A 23661-nucleotide genomic window follows, 5' to 3' on the forward strand; every position below is an offset into this window, starting at 1 on the left:
AAGTACATATTAAATTTATGATACAAGTAAATATATTATTTAAAATTATTTTAAAGGATTGTCAGTGAGTTTTATTTCATGTTTTTATCTTACTACTAAACATTATTTTAAAGTCTCACTCAAATTTAAGATAATTCTAAAATTTATTACCTGGGATAGATTCCAAAGGTTATTAATTTCACAGTTTCATAATTTAGTATGAGTACTGATAAGCATCGGCTTTTATGTAGAAATGTGCATATAATTTCAGAAAATATGATGTAAATTTCATTTTATCATAGAATATAAGACATTTAATTTCTTTCAATTATCATCTACAGTGAGAAGATGCAGGGGTTTTTTTACGCAGGATAAATCTTGTGTGAGATGCTTGCATTCATTATGCAACTGGCAGGTCTCTGGTTTAGCTGTTAGTGAACCTAGCCCATTTCCTCTTATACTGAAAAACAACAACATGGAAGCTACAGTTTTTACCTAACTGTTCATTGCCTTACTTGGTCATAGTGACTAGTGATTTAAATTTGTGGGTGAAGACTGCTTGAACAATTTAACAGAGATCCCAGCTTTATACCTTGCTTTACATACATACAGTTTGTTCCTCCCATTATGTCCTAAGTGGACACATCTAATACCACAATACGATATATTAAAGTGCCATATAGATGGTTCACTTATGGCACAGACATGCTTATTTGCATGTTGCCACCCTCTAGAACTCCCACCAGTTGCCAGTACTGAGCTTTTACCAATTTTTTTTTTGGGGGGGGATGCTAGAGAGGTGCACCAATGCAATGATGTCACTTCTGGGTTTGCACTGCAAGTGATATCATGACATTGGTGCTATGCCTATCCCCCCCCCTTCCCCTTGCTATTCTAATGAGTGGTGATGAGCAACTGAAGCTGCCAAGTGTGAGGGCTCCAACCATAGTGGGAGGCCTGGCAACCTTAAACGTTTATCCAACAGTGAAATTATATATAACTAAACTATGTATAATGCATTCTAGTTATTAAATGAGTAAAGTACATCTAGAAAAATATAAGAGAATATGTATTGTGTAGGGTTGCCAATCGCTAGTTGGGGGCAGGGGATCCCCTGGTGCAGAGGCCCTCCTCCTGCTTCAGGGTTATCAGAAAGCGGGAGGGGGGAGTCTGCTCAGCCCTCCCTTATACCATATGGAGACCAGTCCCCACAGAGTATAATGGGGAATCAATCTCTGGGTATCTGGGGCTCTAGGGGGCTGTTTTTTGAGGTAGAGGCACCGAATTTTCAGCATAGCATCTGGTGCCTTTCCTCAAAAGAACCCCAAATTTCAAAAAGTTTGACCAGGGGGGTCCAATTCTATGAGCCCCAAAAGAAGGTGACCCCATCCTCCATTATTTCCAATGGAGAGAAGGCATTTAAAAGGAATGCCTTCCCTTTAAATGTGACAGCCACAACTCCCTTTGGAGTTCAATCATGCTTCTTCCCTCCCATCTCCCAGAGACTCCTGGAAAGTTCTCCACTGGCCTGTTAGCCTCACCTGGCAACCCTAAATAGTACCAGTGTGCATGGCTTGGGTGGAGAATGAGTTGAGAGAAACTACTGTGTTAGAAGCACAATCTCCTGCCATGGAATCGCAGGAACCTTCTGGATGTGGGGGGACCTGGAAATGAATCACAGGGCTCTTGTGCCTGGCTCCACCTCCAAAGACCCCTGATATTTTGTGACCCAGACCTGGCAACTCTAGTATTGTGTATATTTAATTTGTTTCCAATCCCAGTTGCCAAAAAAACCCAACCCCCCAAAAAAAACCCCCAAAAAACCTTACGATTCAGAATGACTGCTAGCTTTTGACAAAACCAATTCACTGCTGTAAACTTTCTAAGATTGACTTTTATATTTCCAAACCAAAGTTTTGTCTGTTTTATGAATAATTGACCTATTTAGAGCAGAATATCCAATGCTTCGTCTCAGGGCTCCAATCTGTATGTTTTCTGAGTAGGCACAAACTGCTTAATCTCACACATAAAACTATGTTTGGCACATTCAAGACAAAGGTCAGGGCTAGATTCATAGTCTACAGATTAAATGCAAATTAAATTATATCATCCATATCAGTCACAGCTGGAAAAGCAGGAAAATAGTGTAATAAAGGGTGCAAGTTTCCAGAACAATACAAAATTCAACAAGTGAGAATAAAAAAATATATGTCAAATTGGGGGATTTGCATTGAATTTCAAAGCCTTTTCTAACAGGAATAATATAATAGCACTTAAAACAAATGAATGTTCATAGGTTGAAACTGCTCATAAGCATGACAAGTCAGACTGCATGTACATTCACACTTTAATAGATTAGAAAAGAGTCTTGCGTTGAAGCAGTGGTCTCTAAAATGTGGGAAAGAATTCAAGAGAATAGCAGTATTAACAGTTTTTGAGCTAAGCACCCTATTCATCTTTAAACATTTCAGAATATTTTTGTAAGGAAACAATAGTCAATGAAATGGTGAATGTAATATTTTCATGAAGAAAATAGCAAATGCATAGCATTAACTGAAAAATTTATGTTGTCTTTGCAGATGAAAGGGAAGATGTTCAAAAGAAAACATTCACAAAATGGGTAAATGCACAGTTTGCAAAGGTAAGAGAATTCTTTAATTTTCTGTTAAAAATAAATGTTCAAGTTTTCAAAGCTGTTTCATCCTGGGGGGGAAATACACTAAGCTCAGCTGTGAATGCTCAGCACAAATATTAATTGGTTTCCAATAGTTGGTTACTCTACTTGATTTTGAAAGGCAAGTAGACTGTCATGGTTGCTGCTGACAGAAGCTATGGTGAAATAATTTATGAAGAAGTCAATTGACCAGTCTCTAATGTAATGCACAAGTGGATAGCAGAGTGAATGCTGCCCACCTCCAGGGTTAAACTGAGTTTCTGGATCCATTTCAGTCTGCCATTGGACCAGATGTGGGGACTGGAACTGCACTAATGGCCCAGGTAGATAGCATTTGCTTAGAAACTTACTGGCTTTGGGTTTGGTGGAGAAGTACAGTTCTTTCGTGGAATAGTTTTACTTTAAAAAATAGTCAGTGGTGGCTACTTTGTAATAACACATTTAGATGAAAATAATTCAATAGTGCTAGCTCGTGAAAACATAGTCAATAATTTGTCATCACTGGCATCTTTGTTTGTAGAAGATGATGTGTGAATATTTTAAATGAATAGCCTTGATTGCAGAATTGAGTCAGATGGCTGATGTGGCTTCAGAAACATTTCATGTTAAGAAGATTTTAAAGGGTCTGCCTTTATTATCTACAGATGTTGAAATAGATGATGTCACTCTGATCATAGAATGGAATAGAAATAATTAATCATGAGCAAAATAAATGTTAAAGGATAACTCAATAACTTTGGGTAACCCCTCCCCAAAGCAATGTATTAACTGCAACAGAAATTTCCTTTCAGAAGTTACAGTCACCCTTGGAAAAGCAAAAAGAATCACTGACCCTAATAAAGTATACCAGCAAAAATGAAAATATGTAATGTGAACTAGGCTGGTCTGGCTATTTGTTGGATGAGTGATATGAGATCAAAGCATTCCTCTTTTAGATATTTAATGAGCTCCACTTTTATTCATGTGGGGCATAGGACGGGGAAGACTTTTAAGTCACCTGAATAATCTACCACATCAATCAGAGGGCAGTAATTAAAAATCAAAAACAAAAAAACCTTTGTTTTCATGTAGATACATCTTTAGTCTGGTAGAAGAAACTAGAATAGGCTTGGGCATGTCCTACTTCCTTACAAAACTGATGGTGCAGTGCTAAGTAAGTTACATCCTTCTGAACCATTGACTTCAGTGAATTTAGAAGGGTATGACTCTGTTCAGGAGTGCATTATTACTTCCTTCAAATTTATGTTTTAATCCTGTTAGGGTATGAGATAAAAATCTTATCCCAGCACAGATCAGTCCCTCTGTATAAGGCAACCAGTGTGGATCAATTTCTACTAGCTAAAGTGAATACAAGTTTTTGACTAACATTGAACTCTCAATCACATATTGTTCACCATAGTATTTCTTGTTATCTGCTTTGAGTCCTTTGAAAATTGTGTGTGTGTATGCATGTGTATGTGTGTGTGTGTGTGTGTGTGTGTGTGTGTATATATATATATTCTGACACACTTCCGGTGATGTCAGGGGGTGTGGCCTTCTGTCACTTCCGGTGATGTCAGGGGGCGTGGCATATGCAAATAAGTTATGCTAATGAGTTATGCTAATGAGCTCCGGCAGCTCTTTTTCTACAACAAGACCCCTGTATATAATATTCTAAATACCTTAAAGCAGGGGTGTCAAACATAAGGCCTGGGGACCAGAACCAGCCCACGAGCAACTGGTGCAAGGGAGGGAGTGTTTGGGGGGGAGTGGGCAGAGCCACTCTATTTTGGCTTCAGCATGGCAGAACAACCTCATCTGCAGATGTCAGGCATCGTGGATACATCTGCCCAAGTGCTGCACTGCTGCCTCTTCAGCCTGCCTATGTGGGGTTTCCTCTGCACCCCACTCCCAGCCCATGGGGCCTTGTAGTGAGGATACACCAACTCGGAGCTTACCAGCTGCTGTAATTTATACAGTTTCTATCTCTGGTACCTGGCATTACTAATATCATTTGGTGGTTTACTATTGGTGAGATACTTATCATCAGTGTTAGGAGTAAATGAATGCATGGCAGAACTGTTTAAGAAAGCTGATCCTTCTGCCAACAAATAGTTGGACTACATTGGAGACTGTAAGTTAGGGTTGCAGAAGAATTTTGTATAGTTGCTGGATCAATTTGAAGACTGATAGGGGGAGCAATTAAGTCATCAATATTGTTGCCTACGTTGGAATTAAGTAGCTGTTTTTGTATCTTGCATCTGTATTTGCTGATTATTCCTTTATTATTTTGATGACTTGGAATGGCTAGTTGATATTTCCTTAATGGTTGTAAAATGATGAGTGCTATGTGGTTGAAGCTACAGGAATGAAAGGTATTCAACTTTAAAGAAAAGCATATCCCAAACCATTTAGGATTTTCTTTTCTCTAAATAATTTGCTGTCATCTACAATTTTTGTGATACTACCTAACCCTAGATGATTAGCAAAGAAATTGACTAGTTCCCAGTATAAATATTATGGCCTCCTCTATTTAAATATTATGTAATAATCTTGGGATAACTGCTGCCTCATTTGCATTTTCTTTTTAGAATGCTATGAGCCTACTTAATGCATTTGTTGTGACACAGGATACAACAAATTGCATATTTAAAGTATACCAGAAACATAAAATCTCAGTATGTTTACAATGAAAAATTAGTTCACCGAATTGTGCAAAATATTTTTACATCAAAGTTGTATAGAAAAATGTATTTTATCTGCAGATCTAAATAACCAGTACCAGTACTATAGTGAATTTAATGTGCCTAATTAAGATTCATTTCCCTGCACTCTGAAGACTACCCATTTTTCTTTTCTCTACATTCTGATTTTCAACCAGCCTCCAATTTCTTGTTCAGAATGTCAGCTGGGTTTTCTTTAGTGGCTGTAAATTGTTAAAAGAGAATGCTTGGTAATACCAACCTTCTTATGGCTGGGAAAAGTTTACAAAATGATAGGTGTAAATAGTTTTTAAAAACTGGAAAAGCTGAACTCAACATTTGGACAATAGGTTAACTATGAAAGAACTAAAAATTTACAGGTTTGTGCAGGCCTATTTTAAGTATATAAAACTGAGTTTTTTAAATATCGCATAATGTTAGGTAAACATCTTAACTCCTTATTTGGCTTGATGGATAAAAATTGAAATCACATATTTTTATAATGAGGTCACTGTGGGTGTTTTTTTAAGGTATGTAACTGGAATATGAGGTAATCTGACTATGTGGAATACATTATTTCACGAGGTATAGAAGAGAAATTTAGTTTGAATCTGAACTGTAAGCTTCTACCAAGAAATGAATAATTAATTTTATACTCAATATGGCTTGATTTGATTATTTTTAAGTATATCATAAATAATGCCTAAAAAGATTTCTAACATACAATGAGTGCCATGCAGAATTGTAGCTGAAATACAGTCTTATCTATAAAGTATATAAAATATAGAAATTCACTACAGTCTTATGAGTCAAAAGGAAACTAAGCAAGTATTACCAAGCATTGACCCAACCAAAAACGAAATTCCCCACTGGATCCTTGTTCAAAGGCACGGCTGAAGTGCTTTAGGTATAAAGCTTTACTACATCACTTGTAATAATAAGAACAAGTGTGGTATAGTCCTTAGAGCATCAGACTAGGATCTTGGGGACCGTGGTTCAAATCCCCATTCTGCATGGAAGCTGGCTGGGTGATCTTGGGCCACTCACACACTCTCAACCTAACTTACTTCACAGGGGTATTGTGAGGATAAAATAAAAGAGAGGAGAATGATTTAAGCAACTTTGGGTTCCCATTGGGGAGAAAGGTGGGGTATAAATGTAGTAAATAAATACAGTCCACCAAGTAAATTACTGAAAGAATGTGAGTAGTTGGAAGGGATGTGAGCTTCCATCAAGCCCTGTCATTGCCTAGGAGTTGAGAGATAGGAGTTCAGTCATTGTTAATTGCATTCAATGTTTTGATATGTAATTGTAGAAGTGAAGTGTTGTTGAGCACTATGAGTTTCAAGGGGAAAATATGTAAGAATTAATCTGCTAGTGACTTCACTGAATCATAGTGTTGGAAGGGGTCATATAGACCCTCTAGTCCAACCCCTTGTTCAATGCAGGATCAGACTAAAATATCCCTGACAAGTGTTCATTCAGCCTCTGCTTGAAGACTGCCAGTGAGGGGAGCTCACCATTTCCCTAGGCAGCCCAGCTGGTACTTTTTTGTTCTTAATTTAAAGTAGGGGTGTGTGCTCAGTATATACTGAGCAAATAAATACCCGAAAAATACTGTTAAGGTATTTTGGGGTATTTGTTCAGCTGAATCAGATTTTCTAATCTGATTCAGCTACCAATCTAGCTGAGCCTGAATAAAAGCCAATATTATTCAGCTTTTATTTGGGTTTAGCTGAAGCGGCACAAGTTCACCAACTTTCCAGGTGAACTCGCACCTCTTCCGGGTTTTTCGTACATGGCTTGGCCTTGCAAAAACCATTTAAAGGGGAAATTCCCTTCAAATGGCTTTTGCCAAGCCAAGCCATGGGCATGCCTTCCCTTCCCTCTCTGAGACGGGCCACAGTGGTGGCACACATCAGAGAGTGAAGAAAAGGCATTTAAAGCCTTCCCTTCCTTCACTGAGGCATGCCACTGCTGTGGTGTGACTTAGGGAGGAAGGTATTTAAAGTTTAAATACCTTCCCTTCCCTCTCTGAGTCACACTGCCTCAGCAAGGGAAGGCAAGTTTAAATACCTTCTCTTCCCTCTTTGAGTTCTGCCAAATAGTACCATTTAAAATACTAAATACGTCACACCACAGCAGCCACACTCCTCAGCAGGGAAAGGAAAGGTATTTAAAGTTACCACAGTATTTTTAAATGTGTTCCCTTCAGTCACTGACTCAGGGAGGGAAGGGTAGGTATGGAGCTGAATAAATTTGGTAATACCAATTATTTCTCAAATCCCAATATCATATTGGGATTCAGGATATTTTATACCAATATTTTTGGGGGTCATACCCCTAATTTAAACCCAGTATTGCTAGTTCTATCCTCTGCTGCCAACAGGAATAGCTCCCCCTCTCTCCTCTAATTGACAGCATTTCAAATACTTAAAGAGAGCAATCATGTCCCCCCTCAACCTCCTCTTTTCCCAAGTCCCTCAGCCTTTCATTATACAGGCTTGGTATACAGGCCCCTGATCATCCTTGTCACACTTTTCTGCGCCCGCTCATTCTGTTCACATCCTTTTCAAGTGAAACCTCCAAAACTACACACAGTACTCCAGGTGCAGCCTGACCAATGTGGTGTACAGTGGGACTAAGACATTTTGCTATTTGGATGTTATGCCTCTGTCAATAGACCCCAAGACCAGTTTGAGTCCAGTAGCACCTTTAAGACCAACAAAGTTTAATTCTGGGTATAAGGTTTTGTGTGCATGCATACCCAGAAGTAAACTTTGTCATTTTAAAGATGCCACGGGACTCAAACTTTGTTCTGTGGCTTAAGATCAGAGCTATTTTTGGGCAGGTACGCACAGGAACAGAGTTCCGGCTGGCTTCAGAGTTGGCCTCGCCCACTACAGCCAAAAACTCTGCGTACGTCACTACAGAGGGAAGGCCTGGAGAGCGACCCCCCCAGTGACTCTGAGGCGGGCAGGCCAGGGGGGCCCTGGAAGGATCAGGGAGGCATTTAAATGCCTCCCCATGCCTTCTCCGGTCTATCCAAGGACTGGCTTGCCTGGGCTCTCCGAAGCCGCAGGGTGCCTGGGCAAGCCAAGGGAAGGCATTTTAAACTGCCTTCCCTTCAACGGGGGCTTGCCCAGGCTCCCCACAGCTGTGGGGTGCCTGGGCAAGCCAAGGGAAGGCATGGGAAGTGGCCTAATATGCTAATGAGCTGTGCTATTCGGGGTGTGGCCTATTATGCTAATGAGTTCCTGCTGGGCTTTTTCTAGAAACAAAGCCCTGCTTAAGACCACCATGTCTACCTACTTGAATCTAACCCCACATTAGCCTTTTTTGCTACTGCATCACACTGACTGCTCATATTTAGCATATATTCCACCCATACCAAAAGATTTTGTTCATACTCACTGATACCCAGAAGTGTGTCCCCCATCTAGTATACATGCTTCTCATATTTGTTATCCAGATGTACAACTCTGCACTTACCTTTATTGAATTGCATCTTGTTCACATCTACTCACTTTTCCATGTGTTCAGATCTCATTGAATTCTATCCCTATCTTCCAGTGTGTTTGCTACTCCTCCTAATTTGTTATTATCTGCAAATATTTTTGTAATGTTATCATTTTTATAAATGATCTCCACCCTTTCATCCAGATCGTTTATAAAATTATTGAAAAGTTCCGAACCCAGAACTGAGTCCTATGGCACCCCATTTGATACCTCCCTCCAATCAGATAAAATGCCACTGACAACTAGTCTTCGGGTGTGGTTCTCCAATTAGTTCCCTATCCAACTAACTATCTTGGAGTCCAGTCCAGAGTTCTCCAATTTAATCAACAGAACATCATGAAGGATCCTGTCAAAAGCTTTACTGAAATCCAAGCAAACAACATTAACAGTCCAGTAAGCTGATCAAAGAAGGAAACAAGGTCTGGCAGGACTGGTTGGGGACAAATGCATGCTGACGTCCCTGGATCACCAAGTTGTCCTTCAGATGCTCACAGGTGCTCACAGATTGACCCCTTTAAAATCTGCTCCGGTATCTTCCCTGGAACAGAGGTCAGACTGACTGGCCAGTATTTTCCTGGATCATCCTTCCTGCCTTTTTTTGAAGATTGGGATAATATTCACCCTCCTCCAGTCTTGTGACACATCACCCATCCCTCAATAGGTGTTGGACAAAGACTCTGTAAACTCTCTAGAAAGTTCCTTGAGCACTCTGGTGTGCTCATCATCTAGCCTGGGAGATTTGTACTCATCCAATGCAGCCAGTGCCTCTTGACAACCTCCCTATCCATGTCAACCAGCAGCCCAGATGCCGTGCCTTTCAGCTTTTTTTTTTTTTTTAGCATGAAGTCTGGCTGGCAAGCCACATAAACTTTCTGGTATTTCAAGAAAGATTAGGTTTAAAGGGTTGTTGCTTTAAAAAATGGACAAATTAATGTGGGTTTGTTTGTTTTATTAAAACATTTATACCTCACTTTCCCTTGTGGTTCAAGGTGGCTTTGGGGGGTTGACTCACAATAAATAGTATCCTAGAAAGACTAAAAACATAGCAGCTTTTTTTTTTTTTTGCTAAGTCCCATGCTGAATATTTATATGCATCATGTATGGAAACTTAGACTTCAGCTAATCAGTCCCTTGAATAAATCTTGGTGCTTTATGCACGGGGTTTCATTGGCCTAAGGCAATGATATTGAAGGCAGTAATGCTGAACTCTCTGATGATGTATACTGCTCTAGGCATTTGTATCAAGGGAGAAAAAGTGAATAGAATTAGAGGGAATGGGAGTATGATGGATTGTAACTAAGAATGTTAATTTTAGTTAATGTTGTTGTGTTTTACCGTGATATTGACAAAAGCGAAGAGTCCTGTGGTAATTTCACAAATTTATTTCAAGAAACACTACTGTCTACTTCAACAGTGTTGCATTTAGTTGAGGGGAAGTGTGTGTGAATCATTACAAAGGCTCAGCATTTTAAGACCTTGCAAAGTGCAGGTGAAAATGAAACCCAGTCAAAGGAATAAAAACTGGGGTGCCAAACGTAAGACTCGTGAGCCAGAAGCGGCCCACCCATGGCTTTAGTCAGGCCTGTTGCCCTTTTCTTCCCGCCCTTCCCCCTCCTGTCCTCACCCTTTGATGCTTGGGGCTGACGAAGTTCCCAGCTCCCTCCATCTTGTCTTTGCTTGCTTTGGCAGGAAGCTCTTCCGGGCTTGCAAAGTTACAAAGAAAATATGGAATGGATTTTTCCATTAAGGTCTCTGCATCCAGGTAGACTATTCTGTGATTGTTTCCAGCAATAGAAACAGTGTTCTGGGACTGGAATGACAGTCCCCAGAATAGAATGGTGGTCCCTAGCAATAGAATCTGTGTTCTGGGACTGGAATGACAAGGCACAGAATGGAATGACAGCTCCTGGGAGTAGCAGCAGCATTCTGGGAATGGAATTCCACTCTGTGATCCTCATTCCAATCCCAGAACACTTCTGCTACTCCCAGGGACTCTCATTTCACTCTGGTGGCTGTCATTCCAGTCCCAGAGTAGTCTATCTGCGCTCAGAGACCTTAATGGGAAATCAATTCCATATTTTCTTTACAACTTTATCTGCGCTGCAATGTATTTCAATGGAGTGGAACTCAAGAAGTTTCACTTTCCAGTGTTTGTATAGTTAAAGCTGTTGCTTGGTGGAGTTGTCTCCTTGCAAATAGAGAGCTTGTCTCTGCTGAATGGACCTGAGAATGGGTACTTGAGTGAGTACTCTAACCTGGAAACCCATAGCCAAAGGGGGACATTACACTGGAGAGCCACTGCCACTCTGAGTAGAGCTGGGGGGGAGAAGCTTGCAATGCCCAGCCATTTTATGTTCCTAGGCTCAGAGCATTTTATATTTTTAGTTTACATTTTTAGTTTCTGTTGTGATCCTTGTGCTTTTTCTTGATCTTTTGTTTTCAAAATTGCATTGCCAAATCCCACTATTCCCCCACCTTTCCATTTTAGTCAGGCATCTTTGGGGGGGGGGAGGTTTGGGAGGTGTGAGTTATCAAAGACTGTTAAATAAACAAAATATTACAAGAGTTTTAAGCATATTTGTATTTTAAGTAAAAATAATAATACCTTTAATTGTGTTTGTATCTTTTATAACGTTTACATCTCTGCTACCTGGCATTACATTTTATGACACACATGGCCTGGCCCCACAAAGTCCTATTTATGTCAGATTTGGCCCTTGTAACAGATGAGTTTGACACACCTGGAATAAATGATCTAGTTAGAATTGGTGTGGATCACTTCCAACAGCTGATGAATTGGTAAAATGAGTAGAGGGTCTCTGTTTCTTTCATTAGTCACTCCTCACTTCTTCAGATACTGTCACATATTTTGTTAGTCTTTAAGGTGCTACTGGACTCTTGCTCTTTACTACTGCAACAGACATGCTAACATGGCTCCCCATCTTGATGTGTTTCTTTTGAAATTCTAATCTTCAGAACTGTGTACATGAGTTGAAATCTCTAATTATCAAAGACAGAGAATAACATCTGGGTTAAATATGGATATGAAACTCCAGGTAGGAGGTAGTAGTCTTCATAGGATAAAAAGAACAAGAATACATACCCATGGATCCTTGCTTGCAGATGGTCTCCTTCCAGTGTGAAGAAGTGATGTTTAAACACAAGGGTTTATCAAGAAATTTATTCCATCTTCTCTCTCTTTCATTGAATCCAGTGATATACCTATACTAAATTTACTGGCTGAGGGCTATTTTATTTATTATGCTTACCTTTAAAGCCCTCTATGGCCAGAGGCCAGCATACCTTCCAGACCACGTCTTCCCATATGAGCCCTGTAGAGCACTGATATCTACAAATCAACACCTTTTGGTAGTCCCTGCCCCCAGGGACATCCGACTTGCCTCAACTAGGGCCAGGGCCTTTCCGGCCCTAGACCCAACCTGGTAGAATGAGCTCCAGTATGAGATCTGGGCCATGTGGGACTTATTGCAATTTCACTAGGCCTGCAAGAAGGAGCTATTCTGCCAGGCTTTTAGCTGATAAAACAGTAAATCACCGTGTCCAATTAAACAATATTTGTTGGTTTTTATATGCAATGTTTCAAATTCAATTATTAACAAAATTACAACAATAACACTACAATATGCAATATAAAGCTTAGCAGTACATACAGAGTAATACAGTACTAGTTACAGACAAACGATGGAGTTCTAGTACACTATCCGTTTGCATATCCTTCTTCAGGTTTCTCATTCTGTAATTATTTCTTCATTAGAATGAAGTGCTGCAAGCCATATTTCAAAATGCTAATTCTTATACAATTTTTTGATGTACGCTACCGAGCTTGGATTCTGGTGACTGGGGAGCTCCTATAGCAAGCTCTAATGTGACTGGGTCTACAGCATATAATAATTGGCTAAGCTTCCCTCAGCCTCAGGTAGCATACATCAAAAAATTGTATAAGAATTAACATGTTTTCCAGCATGCAGATTTCTAGAGATAATACATTGCTGTACAATTGAAATATAGAACAGTTGCTAAATAATTGCAAAAAGCCAATCAATATATCTAATCCTTAATGTGGCTGACACGAGCCATGAGCAGACAAGACAGATCTTTCTGCAATCCTGGAAAATGCCCAAGGTTTTCAAACATTCTGAAGCCTAAAAAAATAAAAAATAAAGGAGTTACAACCTTCCGAAATAATAGAAGTAGTGACTGCACCTTTAAGAAAGGTATGTCCTTGGTGGCCATTGCTAGGTAACCACACAGTATTGCCATCCTTCAAGTCTTACTTTCTGTCAGTAAAAGGCAGGGGGCTGTTTCAGGGCTGTTTTGACCTTTGATAGAAGAGGTAGGATCAGACTGGGAGTAAAAAACAGCCCTTGATTGACAAATGGGGGGAAGGGAATGAAGAAGGGGATACAAGGCCAGTGGAGGTCTCTCAACATCCTTCCAGGAGACCAGAAGTTATGCTGGGCATTTTGGGGCCTACTTCTGGTTTTGGGCTTTCTTCCAATTTCGGGCCTACTTCCAGTCAGTAAATGTGGCTTCCAGTCAGTAAATTTGGCTTCGAACCACAGAGTTTTGCCCCAAAACCAGAGTCTCACCCTCAACCAGAAGTAGGCCTGAAAAGGTCAGGTGGGGGTGGGATTTTCCCCTGCCGACCAGCTGGCCAGTGGTGGGCAAGAGTCTGTGAAAGCAGGGGTTTCTCCACTCCCACATGGGGGCTTGCAATCCTAGGGAAAATTATGTGCCCTTTCCAGGGCTGTTTTGGCCTTTGTGGGACAACTGATCTGAGCCAAGCCTGTCAGCAACCACCAGGAGACTTGCTCCCACCCAACTTGCATGACTTACCCAGTCCTGGCTATTTGCTATTGTTCAACAGCAGCCACCCCACAAAAGCCAATGCAGTGCAGTTGCTAGAGTTTTAGACTAGGATCTGAGAGAACCAGGTTTGAATCCCCACTCTGTCATGGAAGCTCACTGGGTGACCTCGGAACTAGTAACACACACTCAGCCTCATCTGCCTTGCAGGATTCTTGTGAGGATAAAATGGAGATGAGGAGAATGATGTAAGCTGTTTTAGGGCTCATTGTGGAGAAATTTAGGTTATAAATGAAATAAATAAGGAAATAATGGGAGAGGATAATGGTAGAGGAGGATAAAATGAGATGCCCTCTGCAAGTCCTTGTGGGTCCCCTACTTGTCCAGCTATAATCATATTGTCCCATAGCAGTATTCTGAAAGCTTTTAGAAGTGGGATATTTTTCATTGTTATTGCAAATCAGAAGTTGACATGATGCAAATCTCTTTCACAGAGGAAGAAGCAATACCTGATTAAATACCAAACATGGTTAGCTGCCCTGAGCCTGCTTGCGTGGAGGGCGGGATATAAATGTAATAATAAATAAAGAAATAAATACCTGTTGTCAACTTTTTAGACTGTTCATAGTCTAAATTCTATGAAGTAATTTATTGAGAGGAATTTCCCTTAAGTAGTTTAACAAACCAAATAGTAGGGTCAAACTGAACCAGACAAGGTGGGGGATGGGTGAGAAAAAATATTGTCATTTTTCTGCAATGCTGTACTCTACATATTTTTCAACCTTGATGATATCAATTGCCCAGTACTGTGTCCTGTGATGGTACATATAACTTTTTTTTTGTAAATTTCAGTGTATATTCTGACAGTGTTGAGCTCATTTATACCCTCATTTGAATTGAATGAAGAAGTGAGATGAGCATATAGGGTGAAGTTGACAACTTTATATTATATTATCTCACTCTCCTCTGTCCCAGTGGTATCTTTGATGCTACTCTGTTCCTCCTGTACTGCCAACTAAATAGCATTTTGCATTTGGCAAAATGTTTCTTTTTTATATGTAATTTTGGGGGGGGGGCGGGTCTACTTGACCACAAAACTAGGTTAGTAAAGCACACTTATGTTCGGATGTGTATCTTTTCAGTGATAGGAGTGATGAGGGAGATATAGATATATACAAGAGGGGGACCCGCGATACTCGCGGGGGGGAGAAGAGTCCCGTCTCCTCCACCCCCCACCCCTCGATCTCCCCGAGGCGGCGCCACCCCCCGCCCGCTGTCCGCCCCCCAGGCCGGTCTTCCCCCCGCGCCCGACCCCCGCCCTGCCTGCCGGCTCCGGGGAGGCGGCAGCGGCGGCAGCGAAGCCTCTCCTCCCTGGCCGGCCTGCCTGGCAGCTCCGGGGAGGAGGAGGAGGAGGAGGCGGCGGCGGCGGGACCTCTCTTCCCCGGCTGCCCTCCCTCCCCTGCCGGCCTGCCGGCTCCAGGGAGGAGGAGGAGGCGGCGGCGGCGGAGGCGGCAGCGAGGCCTCTCTTCCCCACCCGTCCTCCCTTCCTCCCTCCCTTCCTCCCTCCCTACCCGGCCGGCCTGCCGGCTCCGGGGAGGAGGCGGCGGCGGCAGCGAGGCCTCTCCTCCCCGCCCGCCCTACCTACCCGGCCGGCCTGCCGGCTCTGGGGAAGAGGCAGCAGCGGCGGCAGTGAGGCCTCTCCTCCCCACCCACCCGGCGGCAGCATTTGCAGAGCGTCTCCTGCGCACGCGCAGGAGACGCTCTTGCACTTTCGGGGGAATTTTAACATCCCCCCCGAATTTTTTTTTAACTTTTTTTATTTTTGTGCACATGTGGGGACTGGCCCACGTGTGCACAAACCTCCCCCAGCCCCCCAGCTGCCCCCTCCGTGCTGATTTAAGTATCCGCACGGAGGGGGCAAGTTGGGAATTAGATATATAGATATATTATTTGCTGATATTCAGGCTAAAGATAACTGGTTAAATTCTGTTTTAGAATGAAATACAGAAAAGGGGAGGGGGGAATTTATGATGGCTTTTGTGTCATTTAATTCTTCCTTATCTTTTTTTTAAACGCCAGATCTTTGTTCAGTGACACAAAAGCCATCATACATTTTCCCCTCCCTCTTTCTGTCTTTCATTCTAAAACAGATTTTTAAATCTTCAGTATTTTGAATACTCTTCTCTTCAAACCACAGTGATTTATAAATATCTTAGAGAAACTTAAGAAACAAGTTTAATATAGTACTGCAATATTAGTTTAGGTGGTACATGTGTCTAGCTTTCAGATTTGTAAACACTGACATATTTGCATGATTGTTGCTGGAAGAAGATTTCATTGTCACTATGATTAAAACTCATTGTTGCCAAATCTAGCCATCTTCCAAATCTTTAAAGCATGAGCAAAGTTTAAGAAAATACACACAGATCAACAACCTCAGATATGCAGACGATACCACTCTAATGGCAGAAAGTGAAGAGGACCTTAAGAGCCTCTTGCTCAGGGTAAAAGAGGAGAGCGCAAAAGTGGGCTTGAAGCTCAACATCAAAAAAACTAAGATCATGGCATCTGGCCCCATCACTCCTTGGCAAATAGAAGGGGAAGTCGTGGAAGTTGTGACAGACTTCACGTTCCTGGGATCCCAGATCACCACAGACTGTGACAGCAGCCATGAAATTAAAAGACGCCTGCTCCTTGGGAGGAAAGCGATGGCGAACCTAAACAGCATGATAAAAAGTAGAGACATCACCCTGCCAACAAAAGTCTGCATGGTCAAAGCAATGGAATTCCCAGTAGTCATGTATGGCTGCGAGAGTTGGACTATAAGGAAGGCCAAGCGCCGAAGAATAGATTCTTTTAAACTATGGTGCTGGAGAAGACTCTTGAGAGTCCCTTGGACTGCAAGAAGATTGAATCAGTCAGTCCTAAAAGAAATCAACCCTGACTGTTCCCTGGAAGGCCAGATACTGAAGCTGAAGCTCAAATACTTTGGCCACCAAATGGGAAGGGAGCACTCACCGGAGAAGACCTGATGCTGGGAAAGATTGAAGGTCAAAGAAGATGGGGATGGCAAAGGATGAGATGGTTGGACAGTATCATAGATGCAACTAACATGAAATTGAGCAGGCTTCACAGGACAGTGGAAGACAGGAGGGGCTGGCGTGATCTTGTCCATGGGGTCGCGAAGAGTTGCTCGACTGTGCGACTGAACAACAACAACAAATCTGTGTCCTGGTAGAAAATTGGCATCTCATTTGCCTTTTATTTCCCTCAATTGATATCCTACTTGGGGGCAGCCGCCCCACGTTCTGAATCCGAGTCTTCTCCAGTAAGTGTTTTGTCATCACTCACCTTGTTGCTCTTCTTGTCCTCTTCCCCTGTTGGATCCATTGTTGCTGCAAAAACTCACGTGCTTTCATAACAGAATCAATTTCCCCCCTCTTATCTTTGAATTTGAAGAGTAAGAATTCAGGTACAGTCCATTTGTAAGACTGTAACTCTCTTTTTTCCAAATAGCAAAAACTAATGCATGAGACAACATACAAGCAGCAGTATGCAGCTCACTCTCAAAGTTTGGATATTGCATATAAAATGCCAGACTGCCCTCCCCCAGTAACCGCCCTGAGCCAGCCTAGGCCAGAATGGGCTGGATAGAAATCAAAATAAATAAATAAATTGAAGACAGGGTGATCCTACAATTGCATACAAGTTTCAGTTATATCCACTAACACTTTTTTGTGTATATAACCTATTTTAAGGGTTGTTTTGCATTCAGGATCTTCATTCTTTCAAGTAAATATTGTATATTTCCAATTTATTTTAGGAAACTCAAGCATTTATACTTTTAAAATATTACTAATTTGCCAATTAATACTTTTTAAAATAAGGAAGTAATAATTGTACGTTTCAATTTCCCAATAATGTCAGTTTCTTTCTGAGGGAAAAGAAAAACTTTTAAAAATTCCCCGTGGGTTCAAAATTACCAAAAAAGTGTACATCTCTATCCCAAAGTGGCAACTCCCACTTCTCCCCTGTAGAAGGTGTTGAGTTCTAGTTCACAAGTCTCCATGCAGAGAAAGCATCTCACACTTTTTTAAAAAAAATTACTAATACACAGCTATTAAACACAAGCCATTTGAAACCTGTGCAAATCTTTTAATTACCCTGAGCTATCAAGCTCATGGTAGACTACTTAAAAGGCTGTCAGCCAAGGCTCCACTATTCACCAAGGATCCCTTCTTGCACTGCACAAATAATGATCCTAAATCATAGAAATATGATTATTCCCGAAGAACACATGGGAAGTTTTAACTTCTGCCATGTTATATTAAAGCTAGTATCTCCATATATGTTGACATAAAGCATGAAATTTTTACATAGGCCCACTGCTTAATAAGCTTGGTATACAAGTTTTTAATGACACATACCTTTGGCATGGAACTGCCATGTTATTTCTGGAGAATAAACACAAATCAATGGTTTTATCATTCAGCGCAAATATCATTGTATTCTTTCCTAAGCAGCTAGGTCACTTGTGTCTTTATACCAGTTAGCTATTTTTAGCTCTTTGCTTATGTTCTTCTCCTGGGGAATTAGCCTTTTAGCAATTAAGCTCCCTCTCATTATTTTTTCCCTTAACTTTATAGATGTGCTCTGCATATTTTAAGTATTCAAGGACAGAAAAAAACAAACTTGGATCATTGGATAGACCTGTGTTTATTATCATCATAATTCATTTTATCAGCTTCAGGAAGATTATAATAAAGGACACATCTTAGTTTTTTTAAAAAAATTGTTTTTATTCCCAGTTATATTTGGAATCTCATAGGTCCTGGCTGCTCTAACATGGTTTCAGCTGCAATTATTGTCTGCTTTCCCCCCTCTAATTCCATGATTCACAAACTGGAGATAGGGAGAATCTTCAGGAGGGCACAGCACATCTGGACAGGAGGGATGAATATTTAGGAAAGATCAGATCCTTAGACAGCCAAGTCTAAGTCAAATCTTTCTCCCAGCAGAATTCTCCCAAACTGACCTTGGAAGAAGAAAAATGGGGAAGAGCTAATGCTTTGCTCCAGTGAAAAATTTTCTGTGGGTTGTTTAAGAGGATGTCAGAGATTATTTCTTCTATTTGATGCTTGTTGGGAAGAATAACTCTGGTATAGCACTAAGGATATGAAACCTCTTGAGAAACCAAGTTTTATCAAAACTGTTTTGAATTTCCTTAGAAATCTTCAGTTGTTTTGTCCAAGGAGATTTCCTCCCCCCATATTTGGATTTAGGCACAGTTAGTTAAACCAGGTGATGACAAAGGGACATGGACCAATTCCACTGTTCTTATAGAAACTCCAGGTCTCCATTAAATTCCTTTAAAAGTATTTTTTCCCAAGAAGGACCCCAGATATTTACTTACATTTTGCTTTATGTCAGTGTACTCCAACATGTTACCCACCAGTACTTCCCCTGGTGTGATGAAGCCATTTTAAGACAGGGTTTGGTACTGGCTGCCCTCATTCAAATGTTGGAGGATCAGTAGGACTAGTAAGCACCCACACTTTCCATAGTCAGTGTGTGGTTCCCTGCACACTTCATGCTTTCATTCTTTTTATTCCCCTGTTCTTTCTAATCTTTCCTTATTTTTGTTTCTGTTTATTCTCTCTCCCCAGGCGTTCCTTCAATTCTTTTAAATCCCCACTCTTTTTCACCCTCCTTCCCCCCCTCTTTGGGCTTTTCTTTATTTTTTTTATTCCCACTGTGTGATTCTTTTGCAAAGAGAGAAGGGAGGTATTTTAGCTTTTTGGGATTTGGCTGTGATTCCTGTGGCAGCCATTTTAGGATGGTGCTCACCATGTCTTCTTAAAATTCTAAAGGTGCTCACAGGTTCATTGTATTTGGGGACTCCTACTTTATTATTGTATCATTTATATTATTTATATTCTGCCTTTCTCTCAGGGATGCAATGGTGGATTACACATTTATTTTAAAGGCAGCTCTTCCTTTGTGGCTAGCTTGCGGGGGGGGGGAGCAAAAGGACTTGGGTAATATATATACCTCAGGCTTTCAGTCTTACATGAAACTGCTGTTGGTTTTACCAGCTGCTGCTTTTCATGTAAAGTACCCATCACACCCTGCTTTATATGGGAGTAGGGCAGACACATGAACAAATCTGCATAGTTGTCCTGTTACGGCCTTCATCCCTGTACATTTCCCAGTCTGCGTAGCTGTCCTGTTACGGCCTTCATCCATGTACATTTCCCAGTCTACATGGCTGTCCGGTCAGGGCCTTCATCCAATCTTTGATATTATACATATTTACTGTTTTTTATAATTGCATCATGTCCATTTGCATCTTGTTTCATGTCATAGCTGTTAACAGGTGGAACATTGGTGCCAATTACTGAGTGCACAGATTTGGAGTCATTAGAAAGGCACTGAACAGGCTGTAAAATGAGTAATTCTAAAGTGTGCTACATCAGTAATTGCAAAGAATAGCTCTGTACCATTGATTTACTACAATGAACTGACATGAATTCATACTCAAATCTATAGTGATTTGCATATTCCCTTTGTAACCTCTTAAAATGTTCTTTAAGAGCAGGCATTGAGCTTTAAAGCATTTGCAATGAAAATGATAATCAGAAGCATTCAGTTCTTTTTATATGTAAAAAGATTCACACCATTTGATATTTAATATCTTGTTAATCTTTAAATTTCAATACAAATCCACTCATAATTTCTGTTCATGTATTTCACAGTTTAAAGGATAGGTCAGTTCGCTTATACTTGTTAAGATCAAAATAGTGAGACTGAAAGAAGGAAGATGAAAATTGCATGAAGTTTTAATGCAGTGTTCCCACACATCTTTGCCAGCAATAAAAAGTATACCAATCTGTGAAAATCACAGTTCAGTCCTGAGATATGTTTTGTAAAGGAAAAAGTAGATAAGGATGGGTAGAAGAGGCAGGCCTACTGATAGATTCCTTTTGAAGCCCCTTTTCTTCAGTCAGACCAAACTCTAGCAGAATATAAAAACAAATCACATGACTTGCACAGATTTTTAAGCCCTCAGTAAGACCAGGGCTCCTAGCATTTTCTTCTTGGACACCATTGCAAGGGCTGTTGCAATAGCACAGTATTCTCAGAAATGCAAGTTTACCAAATATCTAGGACATTATACTGATGCAGCAGTTCAGAACAGTATATTTGGCTTTATGTGAGTCAAGAGAGGCAGCTATGTCATGACAGGAGAGCAGGATGGTGACTCTGAATTCAGTCCTGTCAACTGTACCAGCCCTGTAACTGTAATGAATGTCAGAGCCACAGCACTGTAGTACTCAGCCCGGGCTGGGTGGGGGTTTACCCACTTTTTTGGGCCCCACCCTCAAGCCAAACACCCATAGCCATCCCTCTCCCTTCTCTCTTGAGAGATTTAAAAGGCCCTTTAAATTTTGCAAAGGGGAGATCAGGCATGGGGCCCCATTGGCTGGAAGCACTTAAAGGGTCCCTTTAAGCGCTTCCAGCCAGAGGGGACTGGCCCCGGACTGGATGATAGGCACTGCTTAATGCACGTTCGATTCCCATAAGCTTAATCAGCTCCCCCCAAAATCGGGAAATGAACTGGGGCCCCCTATCGGAGACGACTTTAGCCGGGAGCATGTGGAGATGGACCACGTTGAGTAAGAAAGCCTTTGCCAGTGCTTTTGCCATGGGTAGGGAGGTGAATGGGACAAAATGTGCTTGCTTAGAGAATAAATCCACAACAACCCAAATGAAATAAATCCCCCGGAATGCCAGGGAGGGGCTGACTTTTCCTTCTTCGAAGACCCTAGCCAAGTCCCGGTATTCGGGGGGAATGGATTGTAATTCCTCTTGGGCCAAACACGCCCTTGGGTTTTCCAGGACAATAAGGAAAATGAGATTAAATGAGAAGAGCTGAGGAAGCCCACTGCCAAGACCACACATGAACAGAAGAAAGTTTTAAGGCTGAGGATGGAAGGAGTTTGAGAGGAAATAATTCAGCTTGGGTTTTGAGAAGGAAGGTGTGGGGTCTTGGATGGTGCCTCAGCTGTGGTTGGAGGAGATTTGAGGGCTGAGGGCAACTTGAAAAAGATGATGGGGGTAGTGCCAAATGCCCGGGAATTGAATCTGCCTGACAAAGAGGATGGAAATGAAGAGAAGAAGAGAAGTTATGGGGGAAATTAAAGGGGTATATTCTCCTGCAAGTTTGAGCTGGATCTTTGGTCCCAAGGACTGTCTCCCAATGTATGGGTGGGAGGGTCTTCCTGTGCTGTGATTCAGCAATGCCCCTCAGGCCACAGCTAACTAACCAGTGCAAAATAACTTTATATAGTAGGAGTGCGAGCAGCCTAAGGAATGTACTGAAAATCTGCCCCAAGTCTATGCCCCTCTTTTATCAAGACAGACCAAAAAGAGAAAAAGTCTTGCCTCCAGCTTACTATCTCCCATAGAAAATTAATTTGCTGACATTTATGGAGTAGTCACATGGCTGCTGTTGCTGATGAAAGGAGCAGCATATGCTTGTTCTCCTGAAGATGACCTGAAACTTTTATTTTACTGAACTTATATGGGAAATGTCCAATTTAAGCACAGCAAAATCAGTCTAAGTTTAGTCAAGTGTGGTATATGGTCAGCTTCCCAAAGCAGAATTGCTTGAGCTTGACAGCTTGAAAATGAGCAATACCAGTGATGTGTAAAGGTGAATGCAAAGGGGATTCTTAAGTCCTTTTGGAATCATTTCATCCCACCTCTCACCCCTCCCCCTGCTCATATAATAATAATTACATTCTCCCCACATTACTAATAGAGCTGTAACCAGAATTCTCATATTTGCAACATTGTGGTGATGTGGAACTTACTATTATTATACAAATGAAACAGAGTTTCCTCAAAACATTAATCACCACAAATTTATGGATTTTTTGGTCAGATTTTTCCCCCCAGATGGTCTTTCCTTGTGATAGTGCTATGATTCTGTCAGCTCCTAAATATTATCTCTCCTATTTTGGTATAAGATATAAATGGTAAGTGAAAAGTATGTGATGGTTCTACACTGATGATTATGCACTTGTGCTTACCTTGTTCACACATAATTTCCTCTGTTTGGTGTAGTGGTTAAGTGTGCAGACTCTAATCTGGGAGAACCAGGTTTGATTCCACACTCCTCCACTTGCAGCTGCTGGATGACCTTGGGCAAGCCATAGTTCTGCCAGAGCTGTTCTCTCAAGGAACCTATCTATGCTTCATTTGAGACATTAAAAGAATTAGAGGGAATATGGTTTTGGGGCAAAACTCTATGGTAAACCTGGCTTCAAAACATTAGAGTTTTGCCCAAAACCAATAGTGTCACCCCCAACTGGAAGTAGGCCTGAAACCGGAAGTAGGCCCAAAGTAGGCCTGAAACCAGAAGTAGGCCTGAAAAGGTCGGTTGGGGTGGGATTTCCCCCCCCCCCCCCACCAGCCAGCTGGCTGGCAGTGGGAAAGAGCCTGCAAAAGCAGGGATTCCCTCACTCCCACCGGGGGGCTGGCAACCCTAACACTCTTTGACTGTATTCAGTAGAAGCAAATTGGATCTAGACATGTTTCACTGGTATCACCTGTTAGAGAAAACTGATATACATGAAACTGGAATACATGGTGGCTGCTTCAGATTTACCCACAGATTTACCTGCCTTTTTTTTTTTACACATTGCTGCATGCCAGAAAATTTCCTTTGCCTTTTGCCAGTGTTTTACACAAATGGCTCTCTGCAAGCTGGGTCTTACCGCAGAGGTACATTTAAAGTAGCTGTTATGTGCCTTTAATTTGTCTCTCGCCCCCGTCACATGGGGGAAATTGACGTGGCAAAAGTGCAGCTTTTTAGAGTCGCACCAAAAGAGACACGCAGTGGCGGGATCAGACAGATCCCCTGAGCCGCTGCACAGTTGCTCCCTGGAACGATCAAATGCCAGGGGGGAGAAGCCA

General features: G+C 41.4%; 1 protein-coding gene across 1 annotated transcript in view; it reads left to right on the forward strand.

The window, feature by feature from the left end:
• LOC107110998 (dystrophin-like) overlaps nucleotides 1-23661 on the forward strand; it is a gene marked incomplete at its 3' end in the record, with an annotated part of 565691 nt that overhangs the window by 375356 nt on the left and 166674 nt on the right. Inside the window, exon 2 of the mRNA XM_015411878.1 lies at nucleotides 2559-2620. Within this exon, the coding sequence (XP_015267364.1) occupies nucleotides 2559-2620 (62 nt within the window). The remainder of the gene's footprint in view (nucleotides 1-2558; nucleotides 2621-23661) is intronic.

The sequence above is a fragment of the Gekko japonicus genome, unplaced genomic scaffold (genome assembly GCF_001447785.1).
Source record: "Gekko japonicus isolate JY-2015 unplaced genomic scaffold, Gekko_japonicus_V1.1 scaffold592, whole genome shotgun sequence".
NCBI classification, from domain to species: Eukaryota; Metazoa; Chordata; class Lepidosauria; order Squamata; family Gekkonidae; genus Gekko; species Gekko japonicus.